The sequence below is a fragment of the Ascaphus truei genome, chromosome 5, assembly GCF_040206685.1.
Source record: "Ascaphus truei isolate aAscTru1 chromosome 5, aAscTru1.hap1, whole genome shotgun sequence".
Lineage (NCBI taxonomy): Eukaryota > Metazoa > Chordata > Amphibia > Anura > Ascaphidae > Ascaphus > Ascaphus truei.
In genome coordinates, this window is record NC_134487.1 from 62,204,047 (window position 1) to 62,225,924 (window position 21,878).

The window sequence follows — 21,878 nt, forward strand, 5'->3', positions numbered from 1 at the left end:
GCTAAACATAAAGGTGAATCCTTAGCTCCCACAAAAAGCAATATGTTCATATATTTTAAGTGAGCATTGCCACTGCTCTTTATAGGGTATTTCATTTATTTACAAAATGTTTTACCAGGAAATAATACATTGAGAGTTACCTCTCATTTTAAAGTATGTCCCGGACACAGTGTTAGGACGGCAATACATGGTTACATTAAATGACCAGAGGTTATACATTCAATTTACAGAAATGTCATGGACAGTTTCAGATAATATATGATTATGGGCCTATGTAACAGTTACAGACGAGATTAAAATGTGAGACAGTTTTAGTTATGAAAGAATTTAGACTTGTGGTGGGTTTGAGAGTCTCTGGTAGCTTTGTTCCACTTGTGAGGTGCACAGTAAGAGAAAGAAGATCGGACGGATACTTTGTTGAACCTTGGAATCGCGAACAGTCGTATGGAGTTGGATCTCAGGTCACAAGTTGTGCGTGTGGTAGGGGTGAGAACCTTGTTCAGATACAAGGGTAGCTTGCCCAGAAAGTATTTGAAGGCAAGACAAGAAAAATGTACGGTGCCTCAGGACTCAAGTGATAGCCAATCTAGTTCTTGGAACATTTTGCAGTGATGTGTATTGTAGTTTTATTGTATGCCATTTTACTGTCCTTCGTAGCCTGCGTGTATGTTATCACAGGCTTTTCTGCTCTTAAATACCCCATATGGTGCCAGATCCTCAAAGGTCTTTTAAAGGGAATTAACATGATGTTAACCTAAGTAAACATTACATTATGCCTTCGTGTGCATCTTTAAAGGCCAATAACATAGCATTAAGTAATGTTTTTTTGTTTTTTTTTTCAGAAAAAGCATTGCGTTAACTTTAATGGCATTTATTGAAAATTAAATACAACATAAGTGTTCCCCCTAGCAGCACCTATCCACAAAGGAACGGTAAGGGTAAAGCAGGCAGTGCTCCTATCCAAGCTCTGAAATGAGTTTGTCCTTTTTATTAAAGTACTCAGTGACTTACAGTATATACCTCACCAAACACTCCTTTACACAATTCATAGAGCCATACCCGTGAACAAACCCTAACACCCCTCAGATACCTAGGAAATATGTTCATTTGAATAATTTTAATATACTTGACATATGAAAATTAGTTAATAAGAGATAACCGCTTTTTTGTTCTGGCCTTTGGAATTGGGAGAACTTTTGTGTTAGTTTCAGTTCAATGTACGAGAGGGGAATAATGCACAGATGTAGCAGCTGTTATTGCTCCCGCTGGCGCGTTGCAGTGGGGGGGACACAATGTGCCAGCGTTTGCAGCCGCCATTCTAATGGCATTAGTCACAAGTGAAAAAGAACTGTGGCTTGCACGCTATTGCAATAGCATCTGCTACATCTGTAAATAAGAATGGATGAACAGGGAGAAATATGATTTGCCAAACAAAATATTTGAACATACATTTTGTACTGGGTACCAAAATGCTCTGAAAAGTTTTGACATTGAAAAAAAAATAGCCACTTTAAAAACAAATAACCTTTATATTGTAAAATGTACATTGTCGCGTTTGCTGTTTTAACAGTAATGAAGGTTAATATGGAGTTCATAGAGGACCAATGTGCTTTGTCAAAGGTTGCAAAGAACTTGCCATTTCATCTGTCTCCGGTTATTTATCTAATTACTGACAATCTCAATGTACCACATGTTCGCTCTGTACTAATGCAACAAGACAAGAACCGACCTTTAAACACACAAAAGTTTGGTTCATGTCTGAGAAATGTACATTGATCTAAACTAAGCAATGTAAATTAGTGGCTAGTGTGCTGGGAGGTGATTACTTGTGAGTAATAGTTCTTTAATACTGGATACCAGGAAATTACCAATGCATTATACATTCCATGTTCAGTTTTCTCAACCCAGTATTCCCAAGCTACAGTAGTGGCTTTGGCCTCTCTTTCCAATGCATAGTAGGCTGCAAGTGGAAGGAGTAGAGTAGCAGTCTCTTATAGCCAGAAGAGATGTCTTATGCTGCTGCTCTGAATTAGCATATTATATATTTAGCTTTAAAAAGGGATATACTGTATCACTGATATATAGGGTGACCAGATTTTCAAAAGTAGAACTGGACACATGAAAAAAATATTTATAAAACAGATGACATAACTTAAAATAAATATTATAATGGTATTTGTCTAATAGCGTCCTCATAGGCTGTATTATTGATTTATTTCTGTTTTCTAACATAAACTCTCAAGTGTAGCAAAATGATGGTTTAGTTTATATTAATAAATCGTTTAATTAAAGTTTACCAGTATATTTAAAATGTTTACTCTCTGATGTAATCGATCACATAAAAACATACAGTTGCTATTTATACGGTTTTAAAAGTTTTAAGCGAGTCCAAATGTGGAAAAAAAAAACAAAACAGGACTTTTTAATGATTTTGAGAAAATTGTCAGGAGACCGGGTCATTTAATGAAAATACAGAGCTGTCCCGGCTAAACCGGGATATATGGTCACCCAACTAACATAGCAAATAAAATTACAAAATCTGTAGTTCCTGCTCTATGATGGAGCCCCCTGGAGAGGGAAAAGAGGAGCCGATAGAAAAGTACTGCGTACATACAGTACAGGGTCAGAGGGAAAAGCGTAGAGGTGCGGTGCACTACCGGGTCAAGAACAAATAGTTTGAGAGGTAATCTCCCATAAAAATATGAATTGATTTCCTCATGGCAAAAAGACGGAGGTCAAAAAACACCTACGTATTTCGCGCCTTGCCGCTTTATGAAGTTATACATACATTAGTTAAGCGTATTTAAAGCCTCCATCCTGATGTAGTCAACAACTGGTGTCTTGCATAAATTGCCTGCATTGATGCCCTGCATGACACGTCATCCCGCTCGGATCGTAACACACAAAACATATACAGCTTTATCAAATAGAGACAAAAATTCACTAATTGAGAATCGATAAGAACTTGATAAGAGAAGTATTAAAAATATATCTAGCATACACATAATAAAATGTATGCCTGTATAATAACCGCGTATTGAATGGCGTCAATAGATTTCTTGGACACATCAATAATGCCACACACTGCATTACATGCTCACAGGGTATTAAAGTAGTGAAGATTTACAATAAATTTGATTGAATATATATACCCCTCTGAAGTAAAAAAGAGAGAAACGGCATAGAACAAGAATTTAATCACAAATAGATACCGTATATAAAGATGGGTGCCGGTCGATAGCAGTAGTGGGGCCTTTGGGGCAACCATCTGTTGAGTACACAAAATGCATGCATAATGTAATTGTGAAAATATAAACGAGTCCATCCTGTTCCTCAAATTCAAATCGCTTTGCAATAATAAGAACAGCATGATTAGACAGATTGTGAGACAGTGAGGACCCATTTATACTAAATTCCTCAAAAAAAGTACTCTATCAGAAAAAATATATGTATAACCTGAATTTGTCAAAAGACACACATAGCTCTATTAAATAGAATGACAGGTGGAACAGACATGAAACAAGTGATGGGCTCTCCATTGATAATAATCATCATTGAACCTTCCACAGACCCATACTGAAAATATATGGATCAAAAATGCAATTAGAGTTCTCCTATACGGACATGGACAAATCAATAGTGTTTCCCAAAATCTAATCATTATTGCCACGGAGGTAACACCTCCATTTGGAGCTCTCATATAAGATCCCTCTGTATATTTATAGAAAATGACATAAGTCCCAATCTGTATTAGGACCTGTTGGGACCCGACTACTGAAATATAGATCCAATAGGTCTCCTGACGATCTAATATATTGATCCTGTCCTGCTCTCTCACCGGGGATGGAATGTGTTCAATCCTCAGGAAAATAAACGTGTCAATTTTGCCATAAATGGAGGAGAAATGCTTAGAGACTGGATGGCTTAGGCCCCCCTTTTTTATAAAACATACAAGTTCCATGATCATATCCAGGTATTGGGCATAGGACTATTGTCAGAGGAACTAGCCTTTCAACAATTCCTTACTACAGTAGCTATGAGCATTCAAGTAACACCAGGATTACTAGTGAAAATGAAGCCAAGGATGAAAATCAAGAGAAACCAATTTGGACGTTCAATTTTGCTCAAACAATGGATGTTTACAGTCAAGGCTCTCAATGTAATGATGCAACAATGGAGCTTATGAAGCCGATGTCAAAATTAATCCACGGTCTGGCCGACATTTGCCATGAAGGGAAAGACCGAAAGGCTCATCATTATGGGGACAGCACAGATCGCTGTATGGGAAGAGTAGGAGTGTATCGTCCAGGATGGAATCAATTTGATGTACAGGGCAGACCTATCTGTAGAAGATGTGTCAACTGTGGACATTTTTACAGAGAATGTAGACCACAATGAGAAGAACATTTAAACGTGGAATCTTCATGTCCAAGGAGCAGTCCCTCAAGAGGACAATGCCTACATCCATCCCAAGCTCTATGGCGATTGAGGTTTGTGGCACAATGTCCATTTTCCCCAATACATATTAATGGAATTAACCTGAAAGCATATTAGATACTGAATTACAGGTTAACACCATCCAGGGTCATCATTTTCTTGGGAATTGGACTTCTGCATAGTTAATTATACCAAATAATTTCTTCAAAATGCAGGTTTCCTCAAAGACAGAAATACAAAGTAGAGCTCTACTCACAGTTCTTATGAAGTTCTCCATTTAATGTGACAGCCAAGAACAGTAGAATAACAATGATTCAGGTCCCATATGGGCCTTTCATCAGGTGACCTGAATGGCTGCACAAGCAGGATTCTCCTCGCCTAAGGCTGTTTCCCCACACTTTGGAATTGTACAGTTAATTAAGCCCCCACAAACATGGATATGACTGATCACCAGTAATGGCTTGGATATTTTACATAGGATATTGTGAAGCTGATATTTTCCTGGGTAGCACAAAGCTTGTTCATCAAGGATGTATTGTTGTTGACATTCATGATGAAGGTCTACCACCAGTAATTTTGACAGCATTGTTTTGAAGAGTTGGTAAAGGTATTGAATTGCGTGAAAAATATTGCAACAGACTATTCATTTACAGTATTGCATAGTCAACAACAGTTTTCCCATGAAAATGTGGTTTGAGGCAGAGTACCAATTAGAATTATGAACTATGGACCTAGACCTGTGAAGCTATACTCTCCAGAGTACCTTTTGAAGTCATTTAACCTGCAGATTGTAATAGCACTTATCAATCACAGTATTGTTTTGCGATAATGTTTGTGTAGCCTTTATACGTTAGTAAGATCACCCCAACGGAGCTGACATTGAGCTGGGCCAATACAAAAATGGTTAAAATTAACATTTGTAAAATTAACTGAAGTTCATTGATTTGTTTCGAGAGGGGGAACTTGTCGTAAATTACATTTGGTTTTTGGCTTTAAATGAATTTGTTGAATTTACTCAAATGTACCAGATCCTCAAACATCTATTATTCTACACAATCTCATTTACAATGAAGAAACTTAGTTGGGCAATTGACAAGTTAAAATCTATGTAGATTCACTTCTTGCAGTCGATGGAAGAGCAGACTCCTGTCGCTATTCACCTTTTAATGTGAGAAAGATATGCTAGTAAATGGCAAATGACCATTCTTCTGAGAAATCTGAGAAATAATTCCCAAGGGAAATACACCACAGTACTTATTCTTTAATTAACAGCCTTTTCATACAGCTAGCACATTACAGCCAGCAGCGATAAAGCCCCTGCTTGTCCTATAAATATAACACTATCTTGCCTTGCTTTAACAAGTAATAAATGTTCTAGTTTAACTGTAAATGAAACATAGTGAAATACTTCATAAAGATATATTTTTTTTAAGTATAATGAATTTGTAGCCTCACGAGGATAAAAAGGCTAGTGTTAATAATTATCAAGGATAGTGAAGTGGAGTCAAATTAGGTATAATAGGGAGCAGAGTGACTGGCAAAGTCAACTCTCATTATAAAAAAAAAAAAAAAACTCATTAGGAAGTGAAGAGGTGGAAATCCCACTGGGTTATTCTCACACTGATCATCAGAGAAAGTATTTTCCAGATTTTTTTTTTTCAAATGGGGAACTTTTAGGTCACCATATTGCATATTAAGTTAATCTTCACATGTTGGAGGACTGACACCTGCATATTATTCTGTCTCAAGCGCCTTATTGAAGTTTTGAGCTTCCGATGTAGGAATCAGTTGTGACATACAGCATCTACCAACCTAACAGTCTTGAATTAAGGTTAGAGGACTGAAATGGGTGGCATGAATTTTTGTAGGTAATGTATACTGATCTCCTATAAATTTGTCCCCAAAATGAGAAAGTAAGGATTGTATTGGGGGATATTTTCCCTGAAAGATTTTCTTTCCATTTATTAGCTTGTTAAAGAACACAAGCTTTTGGTTCATAAACCAAAAGCATAACATATATTATTATTTTTGTGTGTGAGGCCAGTACATTTCATAGAACAGTGCAATTATTGTATTAGAAAAAAGACAGTACCATTCTATCACAAACACAATTATGCTATAGGTAAGTAGGTTTTAACAAAGGCAGGAAAGCTTACAATCTAAAAGGGCAATAAATTTAACTAGAACCCCATTGCAAATTGATCTGAAGGCTGAAAAGATGCTAGAGGTTTATGCTAAGAAGCTAATCTAATGAAATGGCTGTTTTCTCTCTAGTCGTGGTTATTGCTGAAAGAAAAGAATAGGTAGGGGAATGTATGGAAAGAAAATAGAAGAGATATGACAAGTGTGTGAGTATAGGAGCAGTAGCAAGTTGCATGCCTTAAACGTAGAAGCTGAAAGGTTTCTCTGTTTCTGACCCATCAACCCACATTGATGTGCACGGCGCCGCCGCCATCTGCCCCTACTGGTTCTGTACATACCACTGAAGAAAACTTTATGCAAATGGACAAAAGGACACAAAAAATATATACTGTATATATAAAAAAACGGAACAAATCCAATATGGTAATATGAATAAAAAAGAATACTACATGTGCTAATGCGTACTAGAAAGACTAATACTAAAATAAGCAGAAAACAAGCAAATAAGAAAAAAAATCTATGGAATTAGTGCAAAACGTACTAAAATGAAAAAGATACATATATACAGGTATTCAATTTGGAAAAATGCATACGCATATACACATGCACATACTAATTGCGCAAGTCAATGAAAAGACCCACATTATCACTGCCATAAGGGTACCAGTACAAACATCTCATATTCCATAATTAGTGCTAATAAGATCTATTTTAGTTAGTTAATGAAACCAACACTGCCATATGCATAAATATGTACTATTATAATAAAATAATACAACTATTTTTCCAAAGGGTTGACATACATATATACATACATACATACATATATTGATTAAAATAACGAAAAAGCATCAGTTACAGGTAATAACATTACAGAAACAATAACATAGAAAAAGAATCTTGAAAAGGAAATAGTCCTCCTTTGCACTGGATCTCCGAAGTCGTGCACAGATTAAAATCAGTGAACATGTGAAAAATAAACAAATACATCAATGTGTAGTTTCTATAAAGTCAACTGATTTAGTGAAACACCTTAAAGTGAAAAATATAATATAGTGATATGGTGACCAAATATTCATCCTTAAATCCCACAAAATAAAGTGAATATTACCTGATAGTGATACATGATATCTTGTGAACCGTGATCTTTGCAAGATGATAAAACCCAAATATTTTTTCAGTGTGGTTTGGATTCCTTATTGACACCAATGATCATGCATATAGATATTAAATTGCATATGATACTTAACTTTCCCTTGTGCAGGGTACAGTTCATGTAAAGAAGAGATAAATCACAATAACGTAATAAAACTTTATAAAACAGACGATTAGAACCTCACTCACTAAGTGTATGATAAAAATGTGCGGTAAGGTGTTGTTAATCAACGAGCCAGGACCCGCTGGTCTTCAGTGTAGGGATCCTCCGATGTTTTTCTTTTTTTATTTATATGTTTGAGAAAAATTCATGTGTGGGAAAAAAAAAAAAAATATATATATATATATATATATATATATGTGTATATATATATATGTGTATATATATATATGTGTGTGTATATATATGTGTGTGTGTGTATATATATATATACAGTTGTGTGAAAAAGAAAGTACACCCTCTTTGAATTCTATGGTTTTACATATCAGGACATAATAATAAGCAGGTCTTAAAATAAGTTAAATACAACCTCAGATGAACAACAACACATGACATATTACACGTGTCATGATTTATTTAACAAAAATAAAGCCAAAATGGAGAAGCCATATGTGAAAAACTAAGTACACCCTTACTGCTTCCATAGGAATTAAGATGCTAAGTAGCAGACAGGTGCTGCTAATCAAATGCCCTTGATTAATTGATCATCAGCAAGTGTGACCACCTCTATAAAAGCCGAAGTTTTAGCAGTTTACTGGTCTGGAGCATTCAGGTGTGTGTTGACACAATGCCAAGGAGGAAATACATCAGCAATGATCTTAGAGAATCAATTGTTGCTGCCCATCAATCTGGGAAGGGTTCAAAGGCAATTTCCAAACAATTTAAACTCCATCATTCTACAATGAGAAAGATTATTCAAAAGTGGAAAAATTCAAGACAGTTGCCAATCTTCCCAGTAGTGGATGTCCCAGTAAATTCACCCCAAGGTCAGCCCGTGCAATGCTCAGAGAAATTGCAAAAAAAAAAAACAAGAGTTACATCTCAGTTAGCATGTTAAATGTTAAAGTTCATGACAGTACAATTAGAAAAAGACTGAACAAGTATGGTTTGTTTGGAAGGGATGCCAGGAGAAAGCTTCTTCTCTCTAAAAAGAACATGGCAGCACGGCTTAGGTTTGCAAAGTTGCATCTGAAGAAACCACAAGACTTCTGGAACAATGTCCTTTGGACAGACAAGACCAAAGTGGAGATGTTTGGCATAATGCACAGTGCCACGTTTGGCGAAAAACAAACACAGCATATCAGCACAAACACCTCATACCAACTGTCAAGCACGGTGGTGGAGGGGTGATGATTTGGGCTTGTTTTGCAGCCACAGGACCTGGGAACCTTGCAGTCATTGAGTCGACCATGAACTCCTCTGTATACCAAAGTATTCTAGATTCAAATGTGAGGCCACCTGTCGACAGCTAAATCTTGGCCGAAATTGGGTCATGCAACAGGACAATGATCCCAAGCAGCCCATCAAATCTTCAACAGAATGGCTGAAAAAGAAAAGAATCAAGGTGTTGCAATGGCCCAGTCAAAGTCCAGACCTCAACCAGATTGAAATGCTATGGCTGGACCTTAAGAGAGCTGTGCATAAACAAATGTCCACAAACCTCAATGAACTGAAGCAACGTTGTAAAGAAGAGTGGGCCAAAATTCCTACACAACAATGTGAGAAACTGATAAAGTCATACAGAAAATGATTACTTCAAGTTATTGCTGCTAAAAGTGGTTCTACAAGCTATTGAATCATAAGGTATACTTAGTTTTTCACACATGGCTTCTCCATTTTGGCTTTATTTTTGTTATATAAATCATGACACGGTGTAATATGCCATGTGTTGTTGTTCATCTGAGGTTGTATTTACCTCATTTTAAGACCTGCTAAGGAACAGATGATTGTTATTATGTCCTGATATGTAAAACCATATAATTCAAAGAGGGTGTACTTTCTTTTTCACACAACTGTATGTGTACGAATATATTACACTCTAAAAGAAATCTAAAAAGAATGCTACACAGCATAGAGTGCAAGCGATATATTTAAAAAAAAAATGGCATTTACAGTATAAAAAATGACCCAGGTCCCAATCTATATTTAGACCAAATGGTATCCTTATTTTAAGTTAAAGATCCAATATGCTTCTCTTTGATCAAGCTTTCTAATCCGCCTCCTCCTCTTACCAGAGGGGAATATACTCAATCCCACAGAAGGTACGATTGTTAACACCCCCCTTGTCACATAATGTACAGTGTTTGGAAACTGGAAGATTAATGTCACCTTTGGAAATCAATCTCACATGTTCCATAATTCTGACCTGTAAGCATCTGGTGGTCTGACTGACATACTGTTTGCCACAAACACATGTAAGTAGGAATATGACAAAAGTAGTTCTACAATTTATAAATGAATTTAATGTATAAGTTTCTTTAGTTACTTTCTGGGAGGGTTTAATTTTATTATATATTTTGCACTGGTTGCACCTAAATGAACCTTTAGACAATTTCAAATGTACTTTGTCCTCTGGTAAATAAGCTTGAGAAAGGGAATTTGCAATAGTCCTGGCAAGTCAGAATACGACATTAGAGCCAGATTGCACATAAGGCTTCAGAACTGGGTCTAAACATAAAACTTCCTAATTATAGATTTCAACTGATTAGTTTTCTTACTGAACTGAGTGATAAATAGTCACTTCTAGAGGTCTTCTTGACAGTCCTCTTTAACAAATCTGACCTATGTATCGATCTTTTCCACTTTCTTCAGAGCATGGTCTAGTACTGATGTCTTATAGCCAAAGACTTAGAACAAACCTCCTATGGAGATCTCTTGACTGTACATAGAAATCCTCATCCCTAGAACAATTTATTTTTAGCCTCATAAATTGGCCTTTCAGGATTCCTTAGTAAGGGTTTTGGGGTGGCTGTTCGCTCTAAGAAATGTGTTTCTTGAGTTAGTTTTATGGAAAATGTCTGTTTGAATAGTGAGAGAAACATCGACATAAAGAACTAGATACAAGTGATATACATGCTGGTAATTCTAGACGGACGTAAGATGTAAGTGATATTCATTAAAATTAAGTGACTCAATAAATAATAAAAGTGAAGTGACATCCCCATTCTAAATAAACAGCAAATCGGCGATAAACCGCCTGTACAAAATGATCTGATGCCTAAAGGGGTTCCCATCTCCAAAAAAGTGGTGCAACTCCTACTACCACATGAAGAGATTGGAGTAAGAAGGACCGAACTCGTTCCAACTGCCGTTCCACGTGTTTGGAGATAGTGAACTCCATCAAACAAAAATAATGATGTGCAAGCAAGAAGTGAATTGAATCCAAAATAAAAGTGCTCTGTGTGTGTGATAAGTCGGAGTGATCAAGAAAATGTTGAACAGCTGCCAACCCAAACCGATGCAGGATGACTGTGCACAGTGAGGTGACATCCTTAGTGACCCATAGTCACATTTTCAGGTAAGACCCTGCAGTTGGTTAATCAAATTGCCACTATCCAAAATAAATGAAGGCAATGATCTTACCAGGGGCTGCAGAAAATTATCCACGTGCTGTGACAGACCGTCTCCCAAAGATCCAATGCTGGAGATAAGTCTCCCTGGAGGGGGAGATCAGCGTTTTGTAGATCTTTGGGAGATGGTGAAACAAAAGGGGAACAAAGTTAATTAATGTTTTCAATATGAAAAGTTCAGTCCGCGCTCTGGCTCTTCATTGCCTGAAGAAGTTTACTTTGTTAAACGAAACGCATCGCGACTGTTGTGGCTGGCGGTTTTACTACCCACCACCAGTACACACTCAAGTGTACCGTTCCTGCTTATTTCCGATCGTTTCTATGCTATCAAAAAAGGGTCCAATTATGGGGCATGGATATAAAACAAAGTATACTGATACAGTAGGTATGTTAAAAGTTGGGGTACAATCAAACAAATAGGGAGTGTGTCAATGGATGCCATGAAATGATTTTTTTGAAAGTTTTCTTAGAAATGCTTGTAACAGCATTATCAGTGTGCAAGGAAACTGTACCTTCCTGAGCTACACAGTTTCTGCCTAAACCACCTCCTTCCAATCTCAACCATTTCCCACTTGCCCTCTCAATCCTACTCTCTCACACTATATCAAACATCTTGTTCTAAACGTAATCCCATCTCTCTCACCAATGTCGTCAACTACTCTGTCCTCTGGCATTTCACCCCTCCCATGTCACACCAATTCTCAAAAAGAACACCCTTATACAGTACTTATTTCTTCCAAAATGTTTGAACATTTGGTTCTCTCCTGCATTCTCAACGTTCGTAATTCCCATCTTCTTACAATAATACAATCTTCTTCAACCGAAATCTTCTTCTGGCTTTTTCTTGCATAGTTTCACCTGTTTCACCTGTACAGGCTGTGAGCATTGGATAACGCATTCCGGCGTCGAAAAACGGCCCATAGTGTTGAATTGTAAAGCATTGGATAAGCCATTTGTTGTAAAGTGAAACGTTGGATAGCGAGGAATATCTGTACATAAACTAATTGAGAAGAAATAGATGCATTAATTACACTATGCTGCTGTGTATGGAACGCTTATGCATCTAATAGAATTTATGCGCATGTGCATTCTTAACTGTATGGAATGCATATGCGTTTAATTTAATTTGTGCGCATGCACAGTACAGGTGTGACCAATTTGAATGGAACACAAACATTAATTATACATTATTGATCGGCATGCCAAATCTGCAAAAAAAAAGATGAAAACAAGAATTAAACAATTACAAAAAAATCAATTGCTGTATTAGAGAAAAAAAAGATTGTTCTGTAGGTGGAATCTCGTGCCTTGTCATTATACCAAAAATAGTAAGTCCGGCTACATCTCTACCTATCATCATATTTTGTACCAATATGTGCAACATGTCATTTTCCTCTATTTGTCTTTCCGTTAACGTTCCTGAGTGCTCCGTTCTGAGACCTCCTCTTTTCTCTCTTTGTACACCATCACCGAGTGACTTCATTAACTCCTTTGGCTTCAGGTTCAAGTGTAGCCTTACTTTCCCTGGAGTCTCAAGAAAAACAGCATTTTCACATACCTCCAGGGACGGTGGCAGCTGCGGGTGCTTATTTATAGTTATATGCAAACATCTACCAATTTTGTTGCAATTCACCAGTGCATTTGCCAATATTCGTCAGCTGTTTAAAAAAATAATAATCACAAAGGGTATCAAAGTGCTCTATAGGTAAGATATTCACAGTTGGTAATTTTTGGTGATATACCAAATCTTTGTAAATTTGTGGCCAGCTAAGTATGTTCAAAATTGGCCACATTTGCTAACTTTCAATAAGGTTTTGCCCATCTCTACCACTTAATATGTTTAAAACTGTGCTCCTCATATTTCCTGCTAAACCTTGCTCAAAATCTAACGTATCACTGTAAATGTCACCACCATCTATCTATTCACCAAAGCATGTTATTTGGATGTTACATTTGACATATGTCCTAAGTTGACTATTGTAAACTACTATTCACAGGTCAATGTGCCTCAAACCAAAATGGTGTAGCTAGGATTATATAAATTCCTCTCCTGGCCATTAATTAAATTCCTTATCTTCTACAAAGGTTCCCCCACCTTTAAGGATCTATACTTCTCTGTCCATACGTAAATATTTGATTTAATTTCTAACTATACCCTGCCCGTCTATTTCTCTCTGCTCATGGCTGACTCGTGTTTACCTGTTTTGTTTAACACTATTTTCATCACTGCCCCATCTTGTGGGATTTGCTTGACCTCCGTAAACTCCAAGCTGTGATCAGCTGCATTTATACCTTCCCCTATCGTCTCTGCAAGTCAACCAGCCTACCACTGGCATTCTAAGCTCTCTGAGGCAGAAAATCTTTTTCCTATCATATTTCTCCAGGGTTTATGCCCTTATACGATACACCAGATATATCAAGCAGTGCTAAGGAAAAATGGAGATGTTATCTCCAACTTGCATGTATCTCAATTTTTCCTTAGCAATGTTAGATATATCTTGGCAATTTTTTTTTAAACTTTATTTACAATATCTGTATTTCATTTTTTTTTTTAAAGACATCATTCAATCTTTCAGCCCCATTTCTTCACTGTGGTCATACTGTATGTGTGACTTGACCTTTTAGGTGATTTTGTGTACAGAAATAGGCATGGGAGTTGGAGAAGAGTGGGTATTTGGTAACCTTCCTCTCACCTATCTCTTCCTATCTTATAAAAGCTAGTCAACCGTTGGGGGTGCCATTTCACATAGCTACTGCGTCATAGGGTCTGGCAGTTCAGTCTCATGACACCGTATGTACATCATATTCTATTGGCTCATTTTTCTAGGGGAGATCGCGTTCTGCGCTCCAGTGGAGCACAGGATGCGATCTTATAGGAAGAGGACTCCTCTTCCATTACATCATCACTGACGTCGCAGTCACGTGATCTCTCCTGAAGAGTGGTCATGGGACCACGACGTGCCTGATCCACGCCAGGCACTTAGAGGGTCAAAGGATCTATTAAAGGATATAAAGGTTTGAATAGAGGTTTAACATTAAATATGGAAAAACTTAAGGATAATTAAAAAGGTCTCAACAAACTATTTGTCCCAGAAGTAGGAATATTATTGGATTATGGGGGTAACATAATGTCTTGCCTGGAGATAGGGAAGACATGATTGTGCTTAAGGTCAACCATACTTTGAAACAATTATGAAATAAATATAGAACGTCTGTTCCCGTTTATTAATTGTGGGATATGTACAAGGACCCTGTTTTATATGTGTGTAGAGAAAGGGGAAGGTTCACTGCCAGAAGGTACATTTGGGGTTTCATTGAAAGGATAAGAATTGATTTAAATATTTATAAAGCTTCTGGTAACAGCAAAGAGCATGTTCACTCTAAAACTATCTGGGAGATTACCATCATCAGTCTGGATGTGCAAATCTAAAGCAACATGGAAGGCTACGGAAGTTTCCAGGTCTAGATTAGTATGAGTCTTTGTGGATAAAAAAATATTATCTCATTGCATTATTTTTCTAAGTCTAGCAAAGAGAGAGCTCTGTCATTTGTTTAATTTTAATTTTAATTTCACTAGACTAATCCTATGTTTTCTCTCTCTCTCTCTCTCTCTCTCTCTCTCTCTCTCTCTCTCTCTCTCTCTCTCTCTCTCTCTCTCTCTCTCTCTCTCTCTCTCTCTCTCTCGAGAGAGAGAGAGAGAGAGAGAGAGAGAGAGAGAGAGAGAGAGAGAGAGAGAGAGAGAGAGAGAGAGAGAGAGAGAAACTTAGACATCGTTCTGTTATAAGACTATATTTAAAAAAAAAAAATATATATATATATATATATATATATATACATTTTAAGTTATGGTGGGTGAAAAAGGCAGCAAGAAACCTCCACCGTATAGCATATAGCAAATAAAAATATAACTTGTGAGCACACTTGCATGTCTTGGACAGGTCTGCAACCCTGCCTTTCACCTTTCACAGCGAGCATTAGCTTATAAGGGTTCCATGTAAAAATGGTTTTCAGGCAAAAGGTGACATGTGTGCTCATTTGCATGTCATTTCCCAGAATCCCAGTGAGAGAGAGAGAGATATTTCCATATGCTTAGATATGTATACTGCTTGGAGAACGCATGACCAAAATTCAAATCATGTAACCTGGGTAGTTTTGAGGCCATTTGTATTGCTCAATCTTTTTTTATCATCCAGGACTGTTGTACAGGCTAATTTCACCACCTAATAAGGGTTTATTATTGGGGACTTGCTGGAGTGAGTTTTAACATGTTATTAGGCAAACAAATGGAAAGATAATGCCAAATCGCACACTTTTGACAATCCAACACTGTGATTGTGTGTGATACTGTGCAATAACTGCTGCAATAACATCGGCTACATCTGTACTTTTTAACATGCTTTTCATTTAAGTTGTGAATATGTCAGTACTTTATGCTTCTCATTTATCTGAAATAAAGTAAGATGTTGACTGTAATACATTTTTTTTCTTTCATTGAAGCTCTTTTATGCAATGGAAAATTTCACAAACACCTGCAGGAGTGTTTTGTGCCACTGGTTATCCGTTATATTGACCTCATGGAGTCCTCTATTGCTCAGTCCATTCACAAAGGGTTTGAACAAGAGTCGTGGCAACCAGTCAAGTAAGTTTGATCATTTTGTAAGGTGGCTCAGGATTATAAGCAAGTGTTTGGGCATTGGGTGTAGACATTAATACATAGATCTGCACCAATATGCAAATATAACTCCCCCTTAACTGCTCCCACTTGCACCATCAATTCCTCATGTCGTCACAGATGTGACCGAAAATGACACAAGCAAGATTAATACATATACAGTGTCTGTTGCAGGTGTATTTTAGCGCGGGTTGCCACAAAATTATGACTTTGCACCAGAATTTGCCCTTTGATACATAGAGACCTATAAATACAGAGTTCAGTGTATCTTTTTGTTAGTACGTATTCCAGCTTATTAGATTGTTTATCAGCACACACTTTAGATCTCTGTGTGACTGAGAAGATTTTGAAACTTTAATAACCACCTTTTTTTTTTAAACCAAACAATGTTGCCCCACTAAAAGCTATATAAATATATCCATCTTCAAGGAGAAATCCATGTATTTCATTACTTGATCCGTGAGGCCCTATGTGCTGGAAAGCCGTGCTCTTAGCTCCAGGGCACTATTGAATTTACGGACAAGAATACTTGTATGATGGACACAATATGACCACCTGGCTCAGCCTCTCTTCAGCAGCCAATAGAAAGCTGCATTGTCGTCAGGCTTTCTGCCAGTCACCCTGGTGGTTGTATTGACTTTATCTACATGCAAATAATACATGATACACTATTTTTTAAATCCGGTACCGTAGGCATATTTGTTTCGTCTCTTATTTTACCGTTACCCCCCTGAAAAGGCAGAATCTGAACACAACTTTCAGGTCCAGTGGCGTCCTATATGATTGATAAATCCTTGCACCACAAGGCGCCATCATTTTGAAGAAAGAATATTTAAAAATCATAAAGTAGATCAGATAGCTATTGTAAATATAGTTGATGAATGCTTAGCTACTTAAGTAATATGAGCATGAGAGCCTTGAATAATACATTCATAACTGAAGTGGCAGATTCTTATGTTTATACAATGTAAAGCATTTTTATTATGTCCCTGAATTATATTTTCACAGAAGCATCACCAACAGTCTTCCTAGTGTACCTCTTCCAAAAGTTCCAAGTTTGAGTCTTAACCTTCCACAGATACCTAGCTTTTCAGCACCTTCCTGGATGGCTTCTTTATATGATTCCACGTGTGTATCAATGAGTGTTCTTCAATGCATGCGTGTTCTGCATGGTTGTGCGTGTTGTATTTTCCTTGTGTGGTGCTCACTGGATATATACTGTATGTGATGCATATTGTGTTCTTGAATACTGAATTGATTCTCAGCCCTGAGACTTATGCTAAACAGTGTTTGCATGTTTGTGTTGACTTGTTCCATATGAAATAATGTATGATCGCATCTACCATTATATATTGTGATAAATTTGTTTAATTACAAAATATTTTGAACTAGCATTAAATTCCACTATTAATATTTTATAAACCTGCACAATAGCATTGTATAATTATTGATATAGTTGATTTTCTTGTTGTTCAAATGTGTGTATCTATACTGCAGGTACTGTACAATCTTCTTTTCTTCATGTGCTGTCATTTTTTCCCCCAACTTAATTGAGAATTTGGTATTTATGGACACGTATTTCCAATAAAAGATTTCATGTGGCCAGGTTATTATAGTCCTATAAGACCAATTTGGTGCAAGAGCTTTGTGGTTAAGGAGTTGTGCATATGACGGTTTGCATTCTGCGATTTCTGGCATGTTGCTGTTAATTGCAAATCCCCAAGAGAGAAATATTGTAGTTGTAACGATAATGCAAACCAAAAAAAAAAAAAAGCTTATATTTCAAGAGAATTCTCATTGATGACAACATAAGTGTAATTTAAGAGCAATTACCTGAAAATAAAATGATTTGTTTTTTTGTTTAAGGAATCGTTTTTTAATGACCTAAAGCAAAAATGGCTAATTATTGCAAATGAAAGGTGTGAAATACCTACTAATCTATGGTTTACCTTCATTTTCCATTGATCTTTAAGATGAATGTTTTAACATCTCCATAGTTTTTTTGTACTGAGAAATATAGGTGCAGAAATTCCAGTTGGCGATTTTAGTGTAATTTTATATTGTAAGTTCTTCTTGTAAAATTCACATCAATAGCAGTTATGCGGTAACCTGCAACAGACCTTAGTGAATCTGCCCCATTGGGTTTTAATTGCATACGTACATATCACGTTTCATGCTGTCAATTTTACGTTTTTGTCCTTTTGGTGTGTATTATTATAAGTAATGTTTCTGTTTAAGTTTTACATTGACATCCAGTTTTCTATAAGGATTTTTTTTTTCTTCAAAAGCATTTTCTCTCTAGCAATGTGATTAGTCAGACAAGTAAAAAAAATAGGCTTTAGAATCAAGTTGATCTTCAGCAGGAAGTTCATTACTGTGCGTTCAGTTGTTTTTACTGGTTCCATTCTAATGGTACATTTGGGGCATTAGCTCTTAAGGTTTGGGAGATATTAGAAGTGCAAAGTGGTATGTGCAATGTTCAGTGTTTGGCTCTGATTGATCTCCTGGGAGTTTAACTCAGGGGATGTCTTGGCTAGACCTCAGAATCCCTGTGAACGTATTGGCAGTGCAGGTAAGAAAACAACATTAATGGTAAGGAAACATTTCTGGGAAAAGATTGTTTTTAATTAGTCAGTAGGTTTTTTTTTTTTTTTTTTTTTTAACTTTTGCACTACTATTTACTTTTGTAAATGAGATGAATCATAAACCAGTGTTTAGATTGACCAAGCTTATTCATTGAAAGATGCAGAAATCAATTTAGAATGAAGCTACAGTATAAAAGCACACTAAGATTTTTATTTCTGGCAACTAGCAAACTGTTGGTTCATAAAAGTAAAGTATGACGTGTATATATTTATTTATATCGCCATCCAGGTACATAGCGCTTTACAATAACCGTGACATAATATTATAACAAAATGGGAATAAGAGCTTCAGACAAAGCAATGGGATAAGGAGTCCCTGCCCCAAAGAGCTTACAATCTAAGTTACCTAGAAGTGCAGTCCCATGCAAGAGCAAAGTTAAATCAGCGGTCTAACCTTGCCCCCCGCCCCACCCCCAGGTGGGAATGAGTGGGTTTCTGGAGCTGAACCGCATTTAGTTTAGCCAGGGAGACCCCATGCTTCCGGAGATACATACCGGGGAAGGTGCTGCCAGTACTTCTTGGAGGATTAAAACGCGCACTTGCTGCCGAGACTGATTATGTTGCTGCTTCCTATCGGCCCACATGGGTATGTCGGGAAGCAGGAGGTCCCCGAAGCTGAAATTAAAGTCAAAGTTTTTATTATTATTTTTAAGCAGAGCAGGTGGAACTACTCCTTTTATTACAGTGATAGCGGAAACATACAACGATTTTGAAAATAATGTTTACAAGTTTGAAAAAGTCCCATTGTTTTTACATTAGGGGCTCTGTAAATCGGGTAATCTGATTTGCTCCACCAAAATAAGTAGATAATAATTATATATTAATTGCAAGCCCTGTTAAACACCAATTCTATGTGACAGAGAAGAGGGTAGTATACATTTTAACTCATCCTACAAAGTTTAGGATGGTTTAGTTTTAGACTTATTTGTACGTACTTTATTTCATTAAAGGCATTATTCATCATTTTAATATTGGTACTTACAAATAAACTTATATTCATGGTCATTTGTATTTAGTGGAGCGCCAAGGGAAATGTCAAGAGGAAGCTTAATTAACGATGCATTATCCTGCTCTGTCACTATTTTCAACCTACAATTGAAAATTGGTGGTAATGGCAAAGATAATAAAGGTGATACAAATAAAAAAAAGACGTATAAAGCAGTAGTACAGTAGATGCTGCCTTTGATATATTAGTTGGGTGAAAGAATCTGTAATTGCTTTGCTTGAATGAAACTGAATTGGGACTATGGGCCTCATGCAGAGAGCAGCGCTATTTCAAAACTCGCCATTTTTTGGGGAAAGTCGCGCAGAAAACTGCCGAATATGGCGAGTAACGGAAAACGCGCCATTTTTTTTTTTCGTTTTCAAAATCTCGCCGCGCGGCTGGCGAGAACCTACATCTCACCAGTTTTAAAAATAGCCTAATGCAGAGAGCCGCGAACGGCATCTAGCGGCTGTTCGCGCCAAGAAAATGGCGCGATTTGCTACTATTTGCCTCGCCTAGAAAAGTTGGCAATTACATGGAGCTCGCCGCCTATAGGAAAGGGGAAAAAAATGCGCGATTTTTTTTTAACACATTTCTGCAGCGCGCATCTCTCCAATTTTAACTCGCCACACGCATTAATGCCAAACATTGCAGAATTCGCACATTTCTGCATATGGAGAATAAAACTCTCCAAAAAAGCTACTTTTTATTAAACTCTCCAATTTTTAAATTCGCTGCTCTCTGCATGAGGCCCTATATTCGGATGCTTTACTGGCAGAGACTTTCGTCAAATGTAGTCATCCTGCCTTGAATGAGCTTTTATTTCCCTTGTTTAGAACAAACATAAGAGTTTATTTTACGATATACAGTATCTGCAAAATCTATGGGCTGCCCAAAATCTATGTCAAAAAATATGTCTGCAAAATCATTTCATGCATTGCTATACCCTTTAATAGAAGAAGGTGGGTCCTTCGGTGCAGAAGGGTGTACATTATTTTCTCTAAGAAAATATAACTTAAAATACTCCCACATACAGACAAATCATGTCTGTACATTGTTTTGTGTATATTCATTTAGTGATGACCCTATTTACCTGGAATTGCTGTTTATCTTGTCTTTTTCATACAGTATATTTGATATGTGTTGCTTTCAATGTCATCTTTGGTGTTCTGTTACAAATATTAGCAGTAATTTGTGGGTAGGATTAATGCAAATAAAGACCACACAAACAAATAATACAGTGATGATAGTCCAGTTCAATCTTTACACATACTGTATATGCAGAAGCAGCGAAGATCGTACGAGTCCATAAACGTATAGCGCAGCATTGTATCCACACTACGTGTGATCGTGAAGGTATGTGAGTATATATGCAAGCCAAACCCCACTCACAAAGGAGGGAGACAGTCGTGGGTGTCCTGCAAGAGCAGAACTACCAATGCTGCCAATCCACACCAGATATGGAGGGGATAAGCATGCAAAACAACTGGCGGAAAACTAAAGCGCAATAATGTTGAAGAACTCACTTTTAAACTCCTCACGGTCTGCTGCGACGACTCCTGCCAGGGGCGTTCCCAGGGTTGAATAGATGAAGGGAAAGATCCAAATAGAAATAGCCAGTGCAGAGCCAAAATTGCAACGTTAGGACGTGGTGACCAAAAATGTATGTATTGCTTAAAAAACATAAAGTAGTAGTGCTGATAATCCTCTAGCATGTTTCACACTGGAAGTGCTTTATCTTTCATACTGGAAGTGCTTTATCTTTCACACTGGAAGTGCTTTATCTTTCACACTGGAAGTGCTTTATCTTTCACACTGGAAGTGCTTTATCTTTCACACTGGAAGTGCTTTATCTTTCACACTGGAAGTGCTTTATCTTTCACACTGGAAGTGCTTTATCTTTCACACTGGAAGTGCGAAACATGTTAGAGGATTACCAGTACCATCGGCTATTTTTATTTGGATCTTTCCCTTACTATTAGCAGTAGTATTAGTCACTTAGATCAATCCTTTCATGATTGGAAATTGCAATTTTTCCAAATGTACATTTGTATATGTTCATTTTCCCTTGCATTATATAATTATACCCATACATACACTGGCATATACCAAGCACATTATGTCTAATCCTGTACTATGATTGTGAGGATTTATTGATAAAGATAAAGTCAGGACTCTAGCTAATTATGCTTGTAATGTTACATAGTTACATTGTAGATGAGGTTGAAAAAACACATATGTCCATCAAGTTAAACATATTTTAAATCTATAT

The 21,878-nt window shown here is 36.9% G+C and overlaps 1 protein-coding gene across 15 annotated transcripts in view; it reads left to right on the top strand.

Annotated features, from left to right (window-relative positions):
* Positions 1–21,878, top strand: part of CADPS2 (calcium dependent secretion activator 2) — a 516,545-nt gene that overhangs the window by 372,536 nt on the left and 122,131 nt on the right. For 9 of the 15 annotated variants that reach the window (XM_075599918.1, XM_075599919.1, XM_075599906.1 and 6 more), the window contains 2 exons: positions 15,802–15,943; positions 16,985–17,104. In XM_075599918.1, coding sequence (XP_075456033.1) covers positions 15,802–15,943; positions 16,985–17,104 — 262 coding nt within the window. The remainder of the gene's footprint in view (positions 1–15,801; positions 15,944–16,984; positions 17,105–21,878) is intronic. The other 6 variants (XM_075599910.1, XM_075599914.1, XM_075599913.1 and 3 more) reach the window with 1 other exon arrangement.